At 27.4% G+C, this 22,225-nt stretch overlaps 1 protein-coding gene across 1 annotated transcript in view; it reads right to left on the minus strand.

The window, feature by feature from the left end:
• The window catches only part of LOC111619536 (leucine-rich repeat protein soc-2 homolog), a 52,412-nt gene that overhangs the window by 16,439 nt on the left and 13,748 nt on the right, over window positions 1-22,225 (minus strand). The window contains exons 2-3 of the mRNA XM_023361275.1: window positions 12,641-12,772; window positions 6,039-6,107 (exon numbers count right to left, since the gene is read on the minus strand). Coding sequence (XP_023217043.1) covers window positions 6,039-6,107; window positions 12,641-12,772 — 201 coding nt within the window. The remainder of the gene's footprint in view (window positions 1-6,038; window positions 6,108-12,640; window positions 12,773-22,225) is intronic.

Consider the following 22,225-nt stretch of genomic DNA (forward strand, 5'->3'; position numbering starts at 1 on the left):
TTGCCATTTTATAATAGTTAAAAATATAAAAAGTTTTTAAAGTAATATATGATAACAGACGGTGCCACCAAAGTTTTAAATGCTGCCTGGAAAGTTAAGCAACTTGTTGCTGGATATTTTAGAACAAAAAGCACGACTATTTTTTCTTAAAATTAAAATCAGAAATTTTAGAAAGGCAAATTTATTGAGAAATGTTAGATCAAATCAAAACTATGTAAAAACAGAATTGGGTATATTCAGTTTGTACATATAAAATTTAAATTATAAATACTGTTTTATCATAATGACATTTCTTTAAATTTTTAATTACATATCAGATTATTATTATTTATTATAATACAACAAAAAATAGAATCTTTCAAATCTGAAAACAGTTTGATAAGCACACAAAAAACATCAAAACCAGTTGTAAAAATGCCAATATATTTACTAAAATAAATGTTTTTAACTGTTTCAAACAGACATTATCAGGTTACATAAGCCTAATGTATGATGAGTTTTAGATTCAATGTAATATGCTGTAATTATTGATTCTGGTATAATGTGTCTTATTTCTCTGTCACTAATTCCATTGCATGATTTTTAATGACTTTATTAGACCAATACAGTAATTTTATAATAGCATATATTTAAGAAGTCAAATTAGCTCAATCTCATTAGTATATTACAGTAATGACATAAGTACTTGTATGAAAATTCCAGAAAAAATAGTGCAGCACTCCTTCTGTAAGGAACCAAGTCCGAGCTTTATTTTTATTTTACTTTTACTTTTGCTTTTATTATATTTTTGTTTGGGGCTTATGTTTAGTTAGGACGAAGGTTTCCTCACCCATCACCCTAACGTTCAAAAAAACGAGAAGATAAGAGATTAACCGACTCACTGACAACGAAACGACAGCGCCATAGCTAGCACTCGCACTCACGTGCACGCCCGAGCGGCAGAATTGTAAGTCCGCACTGAAGGGGGGCACCCCATAGACTTTTTAGGGACTTGTATAACCTTAAAACGAAACATCCCGATAATTGTTACAGAAATGCTGTAAAAGGTTAACAATGTATTGTCGAGAAATAAGCTACCAGATAACGAAGAGAAAACAAGAATGTTACGTGTAGATATGTAAATGAGGGGAGTGTCTCAATTGGAAACTGTGACGTCACCTCAGACTATAAGTACAGTAGCTCAAGTGAAGACAGAGGAGGTGAGCTCCTGAACCGAAAGCGTTGGTCTGCTGGTAGCAGTGAACAAGGTGTCGAATAGGAAATCCTAGTAGGAGATTGAAGGTTCGATTTTGATGATTTGAAAATAGGAAAGTCTTGAGTAGAAGAAAAGGTTCCGAGTATTAATTGAGGTGACGGTTAGGATTGATAGTTATAAGAGAATTTGTAACTAAGTTAAGAATTGGATTTTGTTTGTCGGAATTCCAAGGGGAATAGTTCTAAGTTAGAATAAGACTTAAGTTTGTCGGGTTGATTGTGATTTGATTTTTATTTAATAAATTTGTTGTTTGTTTATAAATCTTGTACATAGTATTTGTTAGACTTGATTAAACATTTGTTATTGAGAGTTTTTGTGACTAACTTTGTCCTTAATTTATTTTGGTGCACGCTAAAAGTCCAGGTTTGGCAACTAATAAATGCGAACCCGCGTAAAGTACCCGTTAGGTCCCAGCTCTTTAAGAAAAATTCGTTGTAGAGCAACAAGCTAAATATAGTACTTTACAACTTTTCTCTCTGTCTCCCTTTTAGTTTCCCGATTTCTTCGTTCCAGTTCCCTTCGTCTTCCGCCAGATTATTTTTCTTTCTGGGCTTTTAGGAGTAGTTTGACCAGTCTGTTTCTTCGTCTTGGGACAGTAGCGTGCAAAATGTCCCCTCTCCCCACAAGTGTAACAGGTGAGGTTTGGTTGGGCCGACGCAGACTTTCTCGGCTCGAATTGAGGTTTTGCCTTCCTCTCTTCCTTAACAAAACTTACTTTATCTGGAGCCCTTCGTTCCTGCCTTCGGAATTCGTATTCCTTTGCCGTGCACACCAGTTCATTCAGCGAATATGAACGGCGATTTTCTAAATATTCCCGGAGCGACAAATGCATCTGGGAGATGACACATTGAATTATTTCCTCGTCTCGGGCCAACGGTCTCCACGTGTGATAAAGCTGAACTGTGGTCCAGATGAACTGTTCAACATTATTATTGCCAGTATAATGCCGACTAAATAATTCCTTAGCGACTGCTACTTCGTCTGCTAGTGGAGTGTAGATTTCTAAAAAAGATCGTTTGAACAAAAGCCAATTATTACCTACTCGGTTGCGTCCATTATGTTTCCACCATAGTGCTGGACTATCGCGAAGACAACTAGCGACGGTATCCACCCATCTAGCTTCCGGAACTTGGTTTACCCAGAAGTGTTGTTCAATGTCTTGTAAAAAATCCTGAGCGGTTAATTCTGACCTACCATTAAACTGGATGGCTGGCGGCGGCGGAGCAGTCTGAAGCCAGACCATAGAAGCATTCGTAGTGGTAGGCACTTCCGGTCGTGGAGTGGATGTTTTGGGTCCTACAGCACCAGTAACGTTTGGTGTTGTAGGCTCTACAGTTCCCAAAGTGACAGTTGATGTTAGCTGAGTCACTGCAGTTGTTAAAGTGGAGACTTGCTGTAGCAGCATGGACAACTGCTGTTGTAACTGAGTAAATTCTTGTCAGGTCACAGGTGCACTTTCCTCCATTTCTCTCCTTTTTACTTCAGAGGTGTTACTCCTCTAAATCCAATCTAAGTCTACTAAAGAAAAAAAAAACAATCCTACTCTTAACCTAACGGTCCCTGTTCGGGCGCCAGTTGTAAAGTACTATTTTTAATTTGTTGCTCTACAACGATATTTTTCTTAGAGCTGGGACCTAACGGGTACTTTACGCGGGTTCGCATTTGTTAGTTGCCAGGCCTGGACTTTTAGCGTGCACCGAAATAAATTAAGGACAAAGTTAGTCACAAAAAAATCTCAATAATAAATGTTTAATCAAGTTTAACCAATACTATGTACAAGATTTATAAACAAACAACAAATTTATTAATCAAAAATCAAATCACAAATCAACCCGACAAACTTAAGTCTTATTCTAACTTAGAACTATTCCCCTTGGAATTCCGACAAAACAAAATCCAATTCTTAACTTAGATACAAATTCTCTTATAACTATCAATCCTAACCGTCACCTCAATTAATACTCGGAACCTTTTCTTCTACTCAAGACTTTCCTATTTCCAAATCACCAAAATCGAACCTTCAATCTCCTACTAGGATTTCCTATTCGACACCTTGTTCACTGCTACCAGCAGACCAACGCTTTCGGTTCAGGAGCTCACCTCCTCTGTCTTCACTTGAGCTACTGTACTTATAGTCTGAGGTGACGTCACAGTTTCCAATTGAGACACTCCCCTCATTTACATATCTACACGTAACATTCTTGTTTTCTCTTCGTTATCTGGTAGCTTATTTCTCGACAATACATTGTTAACCTTTTACAGCATTTCTGTAACAATTATCGGGATGTTTCGTTTTAAGGTTATACAAGTCCCTAAAAAGTCTATGGGGTGCCCCCCTTCAGTGCGGACTTACAATTCTGCCGCTCGGGCGTGCACGTGAGTGCGAGTGCTAGCTATGGCGCTGTCGTTTCGTTGTCAGTGAGTCGGTTAATCTCTTATCTTCTCGTTTTTTTGAACGTTAGGGTGATGGGTGAGGAAACCTTTGTCCTAACTAAACATAAGCCCCAAACAAAAATATAATAAAAGCAAAAGTAAAAGTAAAATAAAAATAAAGCTCGGACTTGGTTCCTTACACTTCAAAAATGTTGCATTTCCAATGTTGATTAAGAAGAGTCTAATAAGGAAAGTGATGATGTTTCTGACTGATATCACAGAAGACAGTGATATATGTGCTGCTCACTTGCTAAATCGATTAACTCCATAAAACAAAAAGTGGAGAAAAGTGACAAAGTAATATATGTTCTTTTTTAAAATTCCTTGTAAAATATAAATTCAAATAAACATTGTAGAATGTATTAATGTAGATGTGGCTTTATTTAAACACATATAAAATGTATAAGATGGCATAGATATGCTATAATCGTTATTATTATTATGATTTTGATGTGATTGAAGGAGTTAATTGATTTGGCAAGTGAAAAATATAACATCAAATTCAGTCTTCACATTAGTGCACATTTCTTATTATTCATTTTTGCAATAAAATTTTAATAACTATTCTGTTACTGTTACAATGGTTAACAGTTAATGGTTAATTTAAACAAAATAATAATAATTTTGTTTAAATTGATTATTCAGCAACATAAATGATGTCTTCTTTGTCAGCTGTATTTGTGTCCCATCATGTCAATTTGTTCTTAAATTTTTATAAGAATCATGTTTAATAGGAGAAATGAAAAAAATTATTTTTAGTTTTATCCATCTTGATATAATGGGTTTTCTTTTTTCTACAAACAATTGTTGCCAAAATTAAAACAATCGTTCAATTGTGAGGATCAGAAATTTTGTGTTATAAACTAAAATTTTTTTGTTTAATAAACTTTATAAAGACGGAACGAGAAAACAGAAAACTAAAAAAAGGAAAAGGGGAAAATAAATTGATAAAAACCTCGATTCCCATGAGTTGGGTTCCTTGTTGAGATGAGTACATTTCTGTGTCACCCGTCACCTCATTGGCCCAAGAAGATCGTCATCGTTGACGAAATCGGGGAAAGGTTCGAAAAAGAGGACTTGATATAAAAGGGACAGGCACGATGAGTAAGGGTGTGGAAGTTATTATTGGTGTGTGTGTGTGCGCGCCGGTCGTTTACCTCCTGCTGAGATTCCTGAACATCAACCAACACCGCCTCCTCGCCTACAAGACTAGAAAACCTCAACACCTACTCAAGTGAAAGGAACTGTTGAACCTTTTTTTGTGCTGGTACTTGATCAACAATACAACCTAAGGTATTTATCCTGCCTGCGCACTATTGTATGCTCTCTCTCTCTCTCTCTCTCGTAAACTAAACGCGAAACCGGTAGAAAATGATCAATTACCTACCACGATTCATGTAGTTTATGTTAGCATTTTATTCACTGTTGTAAATCTAATTTAGATTATGTATAACTAACATAGCTTACATATAAATAAACAGTTGTTTATGTTTAAACTTCTCGAGTGCACTTTCTTCCGTTTCTCTCTCCTTTTTCTCCATTCTGGGTCCAAACCTCGTACGCTACCGCTCGTGTGATGTAAAGTCGCGATTTCCGAGTCCTGCGAGACTCGGTAGTGTCACATCCTGACGGGGTGTCAAAGAGACACCGACCCTACGGTCACACAATGTGGAGTATTGTGTGACCGTAGGGTCACACAATACTCCACAAGTATACTTACAGTCCAACTGCCACAGAAGTAACTAACTAATTTCTTTTACTTATGTTTTGTGATGAGATGACATTAAATAATTTACCATTATCTACAAAGCACTGGTCAGCGCACATTGCAATCGCAGTGTGCACTGGCAGATTAATGTTACAGTATGGAGTTACTTAGATTGGCTTCTGAAATAAATAATATTTTTTTTTGATGGCCAATAAAATTTTGTCATTAAGTGATATTGATTCTTATTATTGGGAAAACTTATGAATATAAAAAGTTACAAGTATATCAAGTGCTTTCACGCTAAAATTTAAATAAATTCGAAATGTGGAGTTAATCGATTCGGCTTGTAAATGGCTCATATATAACTTAGACAATTTGAGACAAATTTATGTCAAGTAAAGTATTTTCAAAAAAACTCTATGGAAGAATAAATAAAAGTTAAGGTGTGTGTTAGATTTGAGTAAATACAGTAATTAAAGAATATGCATTCCATGGTAAATAGTAAATTCAATATTAACTTCAATTTATGAATATTTCTTTTTACTATTTTAATTAACACTGGTAAAAAATAATTTTAAAGCATTTTCAAAATATTTTTGGAATTGCATTAAATATTTACTTTAAATAATAACTTGTACTTACACTTGATTTGCTCAAATCCAATCTTTTGGAACTTTCTTCTTTACAGCGATTAAATTCTTTGGCTATATCCTGATTAAATATTTAATAATTAAATTTTAATACTTACGATGTTTATTTAAAATGTATAATAGTTTGTTCAGTTATTCAAAGAAAAATATTTATTTAAATTTATAAATTCACAAATCAAAATACAATACTTCTAAGTATTGTAGAATAATAAATTAAAAAATATATATATATAATACTTTTTTGTATTTTTATGAAACTCTAGAAATAATATACAGAATAACCTGTAGTAAACTATATACCATATTTACTCACGTATAAGACGATCTCAAGGTGTGACTTTAAAGATCACGATAAAGAAAATTAGATTTATTAATACAATTCTAATTTTATTTTGTTTAATCACAAATAAGATATCAAATGCACATAAATGCACACATTGTCTTGCAAAAATTAATGGCATTTTAAACTAAGGAAAAATCTTGTAAAATCGACAACATAATTTGTTAATGTAGAGCTGGACAATCGGAAACCTTTTATTTTTTTTTATTGCTAATTCTTAACAGTTGAATCCACTCTCTGTCGATTACACTTATGATTTTCTCCAAATTTTAATTTCCAAATAATCATCTGTTTTCACATGGGAATGGATTAAAACTCATATCGGGCTCCCATGCAATTTTAGAATTTCAATTTGGAATTCAATTCAAGAACTTTGCTTTTCCTATTGCTATTCATCTTTACCCCTGACAATACACAAGAATGATTGCAACAACCCAGATAAAATACTTTTTTTTTAAACACCAGAGAGTGAGCATCCGGCAAAAAATTCAAATACATGGTTCACAAAAATTATTGCAAAAACACAAAGAATTCTTTGCTCGCACGTATAGGACAACTTAGGTTTTTGAAGCAGTGAAAAATGAACAAAAACCTTGTCTTATATGCAAGTAATTACAGTATATTGTGTGCTCTTACAAAATAACTTCTTAACAACATTTAAAATTTTAATTCTATTTGAAGAAAGTTATGAAGTAAAACCTTGTGAACTAGAATCATACAGTATTGAATTTTTTTTTATTTTGTCAGATTTCTGTGTTTTGAACAGATTTTAGTATTTTTTTCTTTTTATATGTTTAAACTGTACCTGATTAATGTCACTCAGTTACATTCATTTTTTGTAGTAAATACTTTTACATACATAAAGAAATTTTATTACTAGGCTTAATATAAATTAATCCAAAAAAATTCAAACTAAGGATGGGAATATTCAAATGAAAAAATTCTATTGCAAAAACTTTTGCTATGTATTCAAATTAGATGTCATATGAGCTGAAATAAGCCAATTAAAGTTTCAAAACTAGTGCATTGCTCTGCTGTTGGAAATTCTTATCACATTACTATAAGACCAGTTTATTGTGTTTTGGCTTTCCCAGTAATTTTAATACTGTAATTAATCATTTAATTATCAACATGTTAACCAACATTTTTTTTAATAGTCAGTACTAGTTAGTTAATAACTACTCTCATGAGGCAAACTGACCAACAGAATGTATTACCTTATTTTCATCATTTTCATGAATTACATTTGTTGCTTTTCAAGAAGTCTACCCTCAGAAATTCATTCAATTCTTGAATGTTCTTGATTCTTAAAAGTATTTGATTCTGTTCCTAATTAATTCCAACAAAGACCTTCTGCTTGTATGTCCCCTTATCACATGATCTTCATTTCTCTGACAAGTTCAAAATTATTCTTGGAATATAGTTTATTATGATATGCAGTGATTGTTATACTAGAGACAATTTTATTTATTAGTCTACAAAATCTACAAATGAAATTTTAATTTTCCACTCTATCCAGGTTAAGTTAATTCTTTGTACTGAACTACCATTTCCATGTTGGACAGATTTCAGGCTTATAGTAAGAATTAACATAAATCACACTGTTTTGAAAAATTTCTTTTTCTTTGGCAGGTTTTACTGTATCTGAATATTACAACTGATTAAACAATTGAAGAGTGTTTTCAAAATTCTTTCAAAGAATATAATGAAAAACTGTATAGTAATACACAGTATACTGTACAGTACATAATGTCCATATTAAATTATTAAAATTAGAATTTAGTTATTATATTCTTTTTTAATACATATTCAATTTTAATTTGTTTTAAATTTAAACACTTCTAAAATATTGCAGAAAATTGCTTTTAGCCCTTAGTATAATTAAATTAATTAATTAAAATATCTATAACCATAAGGTAGATAATAGGAAGGGCTTATCACACCAATGACAAAGGGCACAAACACTCAAAAATCAAAGTAAAAAATTTAATAAAACAAATAGGGTTGTACAATAAGATGATTACATAAGTATAAAAACCGTAAAAATCCAAAATGCATTTCGGACTATTTTCCAATGGAAAAATAGTCCCTCATCAGTTGGTAATAGCGACAGGTCTTAGTATACTTAAAATTATACAAAGTGAAAAAATATTAAATTTAAAATTAAACTAAAAAATATGCCTAAAGCTATACAATATAAAGATGAAACCGTCGACATGACTGTACAAACAGTAAGCATATCAATGTGGACAGGAGTAATGTCGCTATTACCAACTGATGAGGGACTATTTTTCCATTGGAAAATAGTCCGAAATGCATTTTGGATTTTTACGGTTTTTATACTTATGTAATCATCTTATTGTACAACCCTATTTGTTTTATTAAATTTTTTACTTTGATTTTTGAGCATTTGTGCCCTTTGTCATTGGTGTGATAAGCCCTTCCTATTATCTACCTTATGGTTATAGATATTTTAATTAATTAATTTAACTTCTAAAATACTTAATTTGACTTCTTATAAAATTATTATTTGTATGCAGCTTGCATTTCATTCTAAATTAAAGAAAAATAACTGTTTTATTCATATTATTTTATTAACTGATAAAACAAAAGTCTAATGAAGACAGTTTGATTAGAACAAAAGTTAAAAGCATAAATTCAAAAGTTCATTATATATTCAAATAAATCACGTATTGATTACAATATATAGCAATGATAATTTAGAAAATTTAAATTTAAACAGTAGCAAGCTAATATGTATTTATTTCTTATCTATAAATAACAAAATATTCATTTGGAATTTTTCAAGAATTGAGTATTTAAATGCAATTTGAAAATATTAATATTTAAAAATGTCTTAAATTTCTTAATACAGTACAATCTCAGTAATGTGACGTATGTGGAACCAGAACAATGTCAGATTAAGGAAATTGCAGAATTATTGGAAATTCATACATTTTGATGATTTAACAATATTTAAATACAATAAAAATGTGACATAGCTAAAAAATTGAGCACAAATAAATTTGACAGCATGGAATCCAACTTGAGTTTTATTCCATAATTAGCATTTAACTAATGACTAAAACATTTGTGCATAGTGTCAATACAGATAATCAGTGTGGTGAATCGGTAGGAACTGGCATTTGAACTAGTGGAAAGCTTGTTTACAAATTGGCAACAGTAATGTCAGAGGTTGAGTATTGTCAGATTATTAGATGTGTCAAAGCAGCAAATGAATAGATTATTGAGATTGTACTGTAATGTATTATAGTGATTTGATTTACAAATTCCAATAGGTAACTTATATACATAGTCGTAAATACATATGCAATACATCATAAAAAGAAATAAACTAAAATTTTATAACAGTCCTATAATAATTCTTGTTATAATACAATGATATTCATTTCTATGTTAAATACAGATTGTCTATAAATATTGTATTTTGTATAATTCATTACAATAATTAAATGTATAATGTTTTGGTATTTTCAGAGTATTCACTAACCTAAAAATTTTGTGAGTCATTGTGACTCATTAGGTTTGTAAATGTGAATCAAGTTAAATAATCCACGAGCCATATCAGTCAGTTTCAAAAAATGCATTTATTGTGTACTTTGTACAACATTACAAGTTGAAATATATTGCAGATATTACAAATTTTAAGAAGTATAGCACTGGTACATACTTATAAATAAAACTCAGGGCAACCAGATTTTTTCATTGTCCCACATTCAAAAAGTTTTCTTTCACACACAAAAACCACAACAGTAAACTGAAATGATATATACATACTCTCACATAAACATCAAATTTCCAGCAAAACACCCAAATTCAACATTCAAATGCTTTCAGCCACTCATTTATTGGCCTTCATCAGGAAAAGTCAAAAGAAAATAACTGTTCTATTTATAGAATGTTGCCACATTGTAAATGTAATTTTTTAAAATATTTTAAAATCAGTTCAAACAATGGCTGTGACGTATATTAAGCAACATATATTCCTTTAAGAGTCTAAATAACACTTCCATATATTTGGTATGGGAATGTAATCAGTGTTGATGCATGCTCCTCTTATGTTGGCCCTGTAATTTCTGCAACCTCTAACGTTCTTATATGAATACCTGTGTATTAGGGTAGCCTCCACCCATAAGGAAGAAATTCCGGCTCGGTGGCATATCGGGCCAGGGCCATATTGATGTTTCCTTTTGCCATGTCATACTTGTGATCTCGTAACTGGGCTTGTAATGATCTGTATGTGGAACCAATGTACCAATTATTCTACAATTTTCTTTCACACCTATTTTGTACTAAATTTTTGAAAATTTTTGGCTAAGTTCTCATATTTATATGTTAATTTTTGCAATTTCAGCTCCCTTTTTTTGGAAAAGTGAAAACTTGTTCACAATTGCTCTGGGTGTAAAACAAAATTGTATATGCTCACCTGGTAGCCATGATACGACTCATGTCCTTCAAACCTAACTATCTTTCAATGAGGTTATGACTATGCAAAACCAATTTGGTAAGTTTATACTCACTCAAGCGACACACAGCTTAATCTTTATCCAATGGAGGGCACCCCAATTTTGGTTAGATTGTTGGCCACTATGTCATACAGTATTTGTATTTTTAATCTCATATTCTTGTATACCAGATACAGCGTATTGATAGTTGTAATGTCAAATTTCAATGAGTCACAAACTGACTCACCAGTGAAAATGTTGGGAGTCAAAGTTGTGGAAATATTAAGTTTGATGATTAAAAATGAGAGTAAACGAAAGCTCTGTATTTTGTCATTACTGGCCATAAGCAATAAATAAAAATCATTAAAAGAAAGATAACAATTTACAGTTAGTAGAAACATCAGATCATATTCTTATTTTTTAAAATTTATGCACATTATTGATGTGAGAATAATGAAATCATGATTATAATCATAGAAATAGCATAAATAAGTCAAAATTGCAAATAATACAATTTCATCTACTATATGAAGTATATTTGATTTTTAAAAGTTTCATCGTCAATATAATCAAAAACTTATAGTCAAATACAATTATTTCTTTTCACTTTGTCTAATATACAGGCTTCCCTCATTTTATGTTGGTGATGTTTTCCTGTTGAAGGTGATAAATAAAATCAGGAAAAAAATAACTTATTTATTTATAGCCAAAATCCATAATACAATTTTTATATATTCCCCTCATACAGTAGAGCTGCTGGACACAACTTTAGTTCTGTGATGTTGAGTTGTCTATTAATTAATAACAAGCTAGATGGAGGATCATGCACTTTCGTAAAATATAAATCCAAAGTTGTTTGTTTGCCATTCCTTTCTTTCCTTACCTAGAGAATTTCATAATGTGCTAAGGCTTTATTTAAACTCCTCTTTACAAAGTCACTTCATTCCCAATGAGGGTCCATTTTACAACAATCTTCTTTCTATCAATGACATTAGCAAGAAATCGTTTAAGCATGTCAGTAGTTATTACCTTTACAACACACTATGATTCATCACTGTTTGTTACCTTCTCTCTTCGTGTATCTAAGTGTTCTATCAAATTTGCTAATTATTTGATATTTGCATTTAGTTTTTGCAAAAAAATATTTCCACATTCTAGAAAAACTTCCTTGAGATATTTTGAGGAAAATTTCAAACCAGTATTATTGTCAATTGGCATAAAATAAGAATAACCTATAATGTATTTATGATTTATTGTTTATACTAAATATAACACTGATTTTCCAAGTTGATAATGGATGCACAATTTTGCAAATCAAAAATTCATTATTTCTTTTGAAGTCTCTATATTCATTATATGTGATATCAATAAACTTTCAACTTTATTCTAATATTATAAAATTGTAAGCCTTATTTATAATTTAGGAATCATGTGAAATAAAATTTGTAGACCATTTATGAGAAATTTTGTAAAGCAATTAATATACAGTTTTAAAAGAACAAATTAAAATTGTAATATAACAGAAATTTAAAATTTATTAAGATAAAACGAAATCATAATTTTTGAAATTTTGAATACAAATAAACTCACCAAATCTGCTTGGATAGAACCTTTCTTTTTTGAGGNTATGTGAAATAAAATTTGTAGACCATTTATGAGAAATTTTGTAAAGCAATTAATATACAGTTTTAAAAGAACAAATTAAAATTGTAATATAACAGAAATTTAAAATTTATTAAGATAAAACGAAATCATAATTTTTGAAATTTTGAATACAAATAAACTCACCAAATCTGCTTGGATAGAACCTTTCTTTTTTGAGGTGGGTTTTGCTTTATTTGTTCCTGGATGTGTTACAGTTACCTGTTTTGGTTTTGCTATATCTGCACTTCCAAGAGAACCTGAGCTTAGTTTCTTCTCCTACAATAATTTATAATGAAAATCAATAAATTTGTATTTAATTAGAATAAAAAATTAAGCCTATTTCATAAATTTATTTATTGTTCATTTCACTTAACAAAATATAAAAATAGATATACATTATCATAAACTAGAGATTATTATTTATTTATTAATTAAAGTTATATTCATAATCAAATTAACTAAATAATCGACCCCTAAATGCGATTTTCAGCACATAATAAACACAAATTTACTGTTGGAAGGCTTATTATGTGCTGAAAATTGCATTTAGGTATTGATTAATTAGTTATACATTTCCAGTTTATAAGTGTGCTGTTTTTTGATTTTTTTGATATTCATAATCTTAAAATTTTATTTCAAAGTTTTAATATATTTAATTTTCTAATACTATATCATTACTTTCATTAACATCATTGTTAAACTTAATATCTTACGAAAATAATCTATCTAAATATTAACATTTAATGTATTATATAAAATTCAATAATTTTAATGAAAAATTTTGTTTAAAAGAATAAAATTAAACTTACTATCAAGTGTATCTTGCTGATTTATTATTTTAGGAGTTATATATTAAACTAAAATTTGTATATCATGCATGTCTGCTTAAAATTTTAAAATGATTTTTATTTTAATTATTAAAGTTTTTTCTGAACGTTTTAAAAAAATTAAGTTTGTATGTATTCATAGGTCTATGTAATGAAAAAATAAACAAGACCTAATCTATTAAAATTGTTGACAGGATTAAATATAAGCAATGTTTTAGGAATTATTTAATTCAACACCTGAATGTTTTCAATAAGAATCATTAAAAAAACAAAAATGAGCAAGTTACATATCAGAGGCTTTATTTAATCATGAGTAATGATAGTTATTTTAAGTATAAATTCTGAACTTAATAGATTAGATGTTTCAAGTATAACTACTAAATAATTTGTTCAATTTAAGATTAAAAATCCTTTAAAACAATAACAAATATAATTATTTGAAATTTTAAATTTACAACATTTTGATCTTTAGAGTTTAAATTCAATAGTATAGTTTTTAGATCAACAATGTTTCAAACTTCTAGAACCAAAGGGATAAGATTGGCATAGCTATTTTAGGACAAACTTTATAAACTAAAATAATTAAATAGAAAAACACATACTTTTATATTAAAAATATTTTATAGATATGTAAATAAGATGAGCATAAAATGGTATTTTTTGAATATGAAATTAACAAATTATGATAATCAACTTAGAGATGATATTTTCCAAAAATGTTGCTGTATTTTTAGCACTGCATTTTTTTATTTATAGTTTCAGGCTTAAATTTGGGTACTTACAAGATCTTTCATTGAAGGTCAAGGAAATTATCTAAAAGAGTGTTTTTTTGCTCTTGCATTAGTTTATCTAAATGGACTAGCAAGCAAAACAAAGAATTTAGGAATTCAGTCTTTCAAATTAAACTATTTATCCATGCACTCTTTCTGAGGATATATTCAAAGGTCCATCTGCACTATCTTCCCTACTTGTTTCAGATTTAGTATCAAGTTACTAAATGATGGTCTTTTAGTACTCATGTCTTTACCTTTACTTTTTAAATATCATCGTTAGCATATCTCCGTATCTCATTTCTTGACAAAAATGAAATAGGAATAGACAATTAGCAGATAGTATTGTCCATTCATCAAAAGATAGCCATTGATGAAAGAGGTTCCCACCCATTTGCTTTCCAATCAGTTCAGGGCATTTGTGGCCAACAGAGTGGCAGTTTGTCAATTATTTTTGTTGTGCCAGTCAGCAGACTTCTTGCCTGAACATATAGAATTTTTTTACTGAGAAACTGCCAGATTACATACTGACTAGTGAAGCTTTTTATGCCATTTGCCAGTACAGCATACTAGTGCATTCCAACTGAAAAACAGTCCTGGCCTTAAGTATAGAAAACTTATTATGTTATAAAATTTTAAACTTTACAATCAAATCTCCAAAATGAACATTTTCAGTTATTAAAATTTTTTAAAAGTGTTTTACTATTAATTTTATATTTCCTACACTTATAAAACACTTCTATAATTATTACTATTTAATTTATTACACTAAGTACTTAGTACTTTTAAGAGATATAAATTACATTAAATCTGCTGACATGGTATTATTTCTTATATAAAAATAGAACACATTGCATGATATAACTCCTAAAAAATAAATAAACAAACAGATCTGTGAATAAGGGGTCATCCATTAATTACATGTACAGTTTAAGGGCAATCGAGGAATTGTCAACATGGACTGTTGTAGTAGTATTACTGACCTACAAATTTCTTTTTATAAGCCTACTTACAAGTCAAGTGAATAAATTATCAGTTAATAAAGTTCTGAAAATATATTGTCATTTCTACAATGACAGAAGGGTCCATAAACTAAACTATTGTACAGTACATGTAATTAAAGGGAGGGAGTTTGACAAAAGTACATCAGTGTACAAAACAGGGAGGAAGGTCAAAAGTTAATGGGTGACCTCAAACATTATGTAAAAGAATTGTATAGATAGGTTATTATCAATATTACATTTTTTAAAAAATATTTGATCTTTGACTAAAATAACAAAAATAATTTACAAATAGATTAAACTAATTTTCAGCTTTTTTTAAAATTAGTTAAAAATTATAAAAATTAATTTTTTTACTTAGACCTAATTCTATTTATTAAAACAATATAAAGTAATTTTAATTTTCAGTTTAATAATTTTATTACAGTAATTTCTCATTTTAAACATACAAATATTTTTATTGAATTTATATTTGATCATCATTTTTTGAAATATATTTTTCTATTTACAGAAAGTTAATAATTATATTGAATATTGTTATCAATTTTCTAAAATGTGCATATAAATGCTTCTTGTGAATGCATATTTATTTCATATATATAGTAGCTGGAAAATCATGATTCATTTGAGAGCAATATATACATTGTCTTACATATACATAAACATGTATTATATAATTTGTTGTGGTTTATATATAATTATATCTAATTTTACAGAACTATTATTGATAGTTATATATATTGAATTTTAGAAAATATCTTCAAAATAAAAATATACTAAAGTGCATAAACATAATTTATGTGACTATTAATAATAATTAAGTGTGCTTTATAATTTAAATTCAAATTACAATAAAAATATATAAATCAAGTTACAGGTTGAATTTGGAGTACTGAATGTAAATGCATCATTTTGAATCAAACTTAAAAATCAACCATAGAAATACCTTGATTGTAATCACAAATGTTTGTGATCATCATCAAGAGAAATAATTGGAATTCATTATACTGTTATGTTATGGATTTTAATGTTTTTGTTTTTTTGTATTAAATATATTCTATTTCTTGAATAGTTTATATCAAATTTTAACTTTTAACAGTAAGAAGTAAAATCCATATATTCTATTGAGTTTCATCAACTTCAAATCGCAACTGAATGTTACAATGGAAAAGAAAAAAATATTTATATATAGCACAACAGATTAAAGAATCTTGCAAAAATCAAAATTACTTAGAAAAACCATAGATAGAATAATCAATATCCTTAAAATAAATCTGAGAAAAAAAATAACAATCTTAATTTCACAATGCTAAAACAACTAATTTGCATGCATGACAACAGCCATGCATCCTGCCATTAGCTCCCAACTCTAACATAGTTGGTTTTGTTTGTATTGGTAACATGACAGAAAAATATGCACTGCTACAGACAGAAAATTTAAATTTAAACAGTAGCAAGCTAATATGTATTTATTTCTTATCTATAAATAACAAAATATTCATTTGGAATTTTTCAAGAATTGAGTATTTAAATGCAATTTGAAAATATTAATATTTAAAAATGTCTTAAATTTCTTAATACAGTACAATCTCAGTAATGTGACGTATGTGGAACCAGAACAATGTCAGATTGAGGAAATTGCAGAATTATTGGAAATTCATACATTTTGATGATTTAACAATATTTAAATACAATAAAAATGTGACATAGCTAAAAAATNACTTTTAACACTCTCAATAATATGTCTTACTAAATACATCTTTTCTGAATAAAAATACTACAAAATAATAAAATTTAAATATTTTAATAAAACATTAAAATATTTAAACTTTATTTTAAATTAATTATATTTAAATTTTCTTAATTAATTAAAATATAAGGAAAGGAGTCTCATTTTTCCAAGTATCATTTTTGTTTAAGAAAGAAATTCATCTTACATTTGAGCCTAAAATACAAAGTCTGTGAATCATTTGATATTAGTCATTGATGATGATAATTTAAACATTTGAGTTAATTAAATTAATTAGTAATCCTTTATATTATGTTTAAATTACACTAAAAAGTTAAATTTTGATAAAAAAAATTAAACAAGTTAATTATCAGGTGTTTTTACTGCAACAATCATTGATAAATTATGCTAATATTGTAATCATTTATTAATTTATATGATTATACTATATACATAAAATAACATTAGTAAAAAAAAATTATGGATTCATGTAAAAGAATAATGTATTAAAATGCTTTGACATTAAATCTTTGTGCTGTTATAATCAGAAAAACTATCGAAATATGAAATATTGATGTTTCAACAATTTTTACCTAGGGAAAAATAGTCATATCACTCATCCTCACTAGTGTTTATCAAATTCAAAAATATCTTAAAAAGTTAGAGAATCTTTGATTTTAACTATTTTAATAGTGTTTTTTGAATTATTAAAAACAATTATAAAAGATCACAATGTTTCTAACTAGTACTAATTTATATTTATGCAGTTAGTAAATTTAGATTCCATATTTTATATAAATGTAATGTTTAATAGTTTTTATAATTTCTCTTATTATATCAGTCAAAAATATTTCTTTCTATCATTGGAAAAATAAGAAAATCACCTTATGTTCATATAAATATGCTTCAAACTGTCTTTTTATCAGGCATATCAATATGAAACTTCTTTGATTACATGGAAACAATGTAAACTATAATTTTCATTTTTCATAGATAAATTAAGAGTCCACAAAATTACATTAAATAAATTATCATCTTTTAAAATTTAAATAGTATACTTAAAAATTAAATTTCATTAGAAAATAATGATTTTAAATAATATGTATATAAATTTATAACTTTAAAAAATTCAAATTATTATTAAATGATTCATAAACTGCATATCACATTTCTAATAATAGTCATGATATTAAATAAATTCTGCATAATTAAAATTTAATATTAAAAATATTTTTTTTTGAAACCTCGTTATGTCGATTTTTTATAATAAAGAATTAGAGAGAGAAATAGCTTCAAGAAAAAAAATGTGTTTAATTAATCAATTATTAATCAAACCCAATTTTCGAAGAGTCTTCTATTATGTATTATCAAAAACTTTAAAGACATACACTGGTTCGCTGAGTCAATTCTTGTTCAATGTCTTGGCTGGAGCTGTTTTCTGTACCTCTGCCACAACATTCAACTTGGCAGCAAGATGGACCACGCTAAAAAGGTATAAGGAAAAACGCCCTTCTGGGCTATCATAAAATGGACTAAATTGTACGTGTACTAGCAGAGAGCTCGCTCTCTTTTTTCTATTCTTTCTCTCTCTCTCTTTTTCTTTGAATAGTATCAAAAACCAATATATAAATAAATAATCTCTCAAAATTTAACTATGCATGCTTATTCTTGCTCTTCAGTATTGAATTAAAAAAAAGTAAACAAGGAAAAAAAAAGAACTTTTGTTATATGAATTTCTAAATCAACATAAGTTTTGCAAATAGATAAACCATTATAAAAAAATTTTTAAATGAATTATTTCAAGTTAATAGAAAAACTTTAAATTCACTGTTATAACTTCGACTTAACGAGGTTTCTCTGCTTTAAATTATTAATGTTAGAAAATAATTTAGTGACGGGAAGCAACTGAGCTCTCCGTTAGTGACACGCACAATGAAATCATTAACAAGTGATAATTCATGGCTATATTTGTACATATATACATTTGATATAATAAGCATTTTAATGATATTATATAAAACTATACATTCTAAATTATTATACTTGCTTTATTTCATATGAATATAAAGAGATAAGCAATCTAGATTAAGTGATTAAATAAATTACTGTATTTATTATTTCTTTAAAGTAAATTTTCATTTAAATTAAAATTGAAAATTATTATTTACTCCTTTCTAAACTGCATTTTTACAAAATACTCACTCAAAAACCTTTCAATGCAGTATATTCTAATGTTTTTGCTCATTTTAAATGATCTTCCTCAGGAAAAACATTCTAATAAGAAAAAATGGTTAAGCATTTGTTCTTATTAGAATGTTTTTCCTGAAGATGATCATTTAAAATGAACAAAAACAGAATAAAGTTATATATACTACTGCATTAAAAGGTTTTTAAGTTGAAAATTATATTATTTTTACAGATTTTTGCTGTTATTAAATATTAATTCATGTTTTACATATATATATATATATATTTAAAAAATCATTTTAAATTCCAAAAAGTTCCAAATAAACAAAAAAATTTACCTTCTAATAAATCTATTAAAATAGCATGTTTTCATTCACAATGCTCTTTTAATAGAATTATTAAAGTATTAATTCGCAGTTCTATCAATTTTAAGCTGAAAATTATAATTTCTTGAAAATATTTAAAAATAAATTAATACTAAACTTCTGAAAAGCAGCCATTTATTATTTTTATTTGAATTTTATTCAAGTTATGTATGAACTGCAAATCTACATATCTAAGAGATTATAAATGATTATGCATTATAAACAAGAAATTTTATATTTCATTAAATCAAAAGGCAGTATTTTTTTTGTTACAAGATTGATTTAAAAAAAAAAAACTTAAATTAATAATCTAATTATAATGAAGTCTAATTATTTTTATTCATAAAAATATATAAAGATATCTTTTGAAACAAAATAAAGACTTTCTAATAGATTCCTCAAATGTTGGGATTTTTATAAGGCATGTATAAAAAAACAAAAAAATATATGTAAACTCAAATAGCTCTATGATAGAAATGATTTTTTTTATCTTGGTACAAACAATATTTCTCTAATTAACAATGTTCAATGATTGTCAAATATAAACATCCATAATCCCAATGGCATTTAATTATTAATAGTAGCAGGAATATAGCTCAAACTAATCCGGCAATCATTTGATATTAGTCATTGATGATGATAATTTAAACATTTGAGTTAATTAAATTAATTAGTAATCCTTTATATTATGTTTAAATTACACTAAAAAGTTAAATTTTGATAAAAAAAAAATTAAACAAGTTAATTATCAGGTGTTTTTACTGCAACAATCATTGATAAATTATGCTAATATTGTAATCATTTATTAATTTGTGATTATACTATATACATAAAATAACATTAGTTAAAAAAAAATTATGGATTCATGTAAAAGAATAATGTATTAAAATGCTTTGACATTAAATCTTTGTGCTGTTATAATCAGAAAAACTATCAAAATATGAAATATTGATGTTTCAACAATTTTTACCTAGGGAAAAATAGTCATATCACTCATCCTCACTAGTGTTTATCAAATTCAAAAATATCTTAAAAAGTTAGAGAATCTTTGATTTTAACTATTTTAATAGTGTTTTTTGAATTATTAAAAACAATTATAAAAGATCACAATGTTTCTAACTAGTACTAATTTATATTTATGCAGTTAGTAAATTTAGATTCCATATTTTATATAAATGTAATGTTTAATAGTTTTTATAATTTCTCTTATTATTATCAGTCAAAAATATTTCTTTCTATCATTGGAAAAATAAGAAAATCACCTTATGTTCATATAAATATGCTACAAACTGTTTTTTTATCAGGCATATCAATATGAAACTTCTTTGATTACATGGAAACAATGTAAACTATAATTTTCATTTTTCATAGATAAATTAAGAGTCCACAAAATTACATTAAATAAATTATCATCTTTTAAAATTTAAATAGTATACTTAAAAATTAAATTTCATTAGAAAATAATGATTTTAAATAATATGTATATAAATTTATAACTTTAAAAAATTCAAATTATTATTAAATGATTCATAAACTGCATATCACATTTCTAATAATAGTCATGATATTAAATAAATTCTGCATAATTAAAATTTAATATTAAAAATATTTTTTTTTGAAACCTCGTTATGTCGATTTTTTATAATAAAGAATTAGAGAGAGAAATAGCTTCAAGAAAAAAAATGTGTTTAATTAATCAATTATTAATCAAACCCAATTTTCGAAGAGTCTTCTATTATGTATTATCAAAAACTTNCTGAACGTTTTAAAAAAATTAAGTTTGTATGTATTCATAGGTCTATGTAATGAAAAAATAAACAAGACCTAATCTATTAAAATTGTTGACAGGATTAAATATAAGCAATGTTTTAGGAATTATTTAATTCAACACCTGAATGTTTTCAATAAGAATCATTAAAAAAACAAAAATGAGCAAGTTACATATCAGAGGCTTTATTTAATCATGAGTAATGATAGTTATTTTAAGTATAAATTCTGAACTTAATAGATTAGATGTTTCAAGTATAACTACTAAATAATTTGTTCAATTTAAGATTAAAAATCCTTTAAAACAATAACAAATATAATTATTTGAAATTTTAAATTTACAACATTTTGATCTTTAGAGTTTAAATTCAATAGTATAGTTTTTAGATCAACAATGTTTCAAACTTCTAGAACCAAAGGGATAAGATTGGCATAGCTATTTTAGGACAAACTTTATAAACTAAAATAATTAAATAGAAAAACACATACTTTTATATTAAAAATATTTTATAGATATGTAAATAAGATGAGCATAAAATGGTATTTTTTGAATATGAAATTAACAAATTATGATAATCAACTTAGAGATGATATTTTCCAAAAATGTAGCTGTATTTTTAGCACTGCATTTTTTTATTTATAGTTTCAGGCTTAAATTTGGGTACTTACAAGATCTTTCATTGAAGGTCAAGGAAATTATCTAAAAGAGTGTTTTTTTGCTCTTGCATTAGTTTATCTAAATGGACTAGCAAGCAAAACAAAGAATTTAGGAATTCAGTCTTTCAAATTAAACTATTTATCCATGCACTCTTTCTGAGGATATATTCAAAGGTCCATCTGCACTATCTTCCCTACTTGTTTCAGATTTAGTATCAAGTTACTAAATGATGGTCTTTTAGTACTCATGTCTTTACCTTTACTTTTTAAATATCATCGTTAGCATATCTCCGTATCTCATTTCTTGACAAAAATGAAATAGGAATAGACAATTAGCAGATAGTATTGTCCATTCATCAAAAGATAGCCATTGATGAAAGAGGTTCCCACCCATTTGCTTTCCAATCAGTTCAGGGCATTTGTGGC

This window comes from Centruroides sculpturatus, unplaced genomic scaffold, assembly GCF_000671375.1.
Source record: "Centruroides sculpturatus isolate CEXI.00-Female unplaced genomic scaffold, Cexi_2.0 scaffold179, whole genome shotgun sequence".
NCBI classification, from domain to species: domain Eukaryota; kingdom Metazoa; phylum Arthropoda; class Arachnida; order Scorpiones; family Buthidae; genus Centruroides; species Centruroides sculpturatus.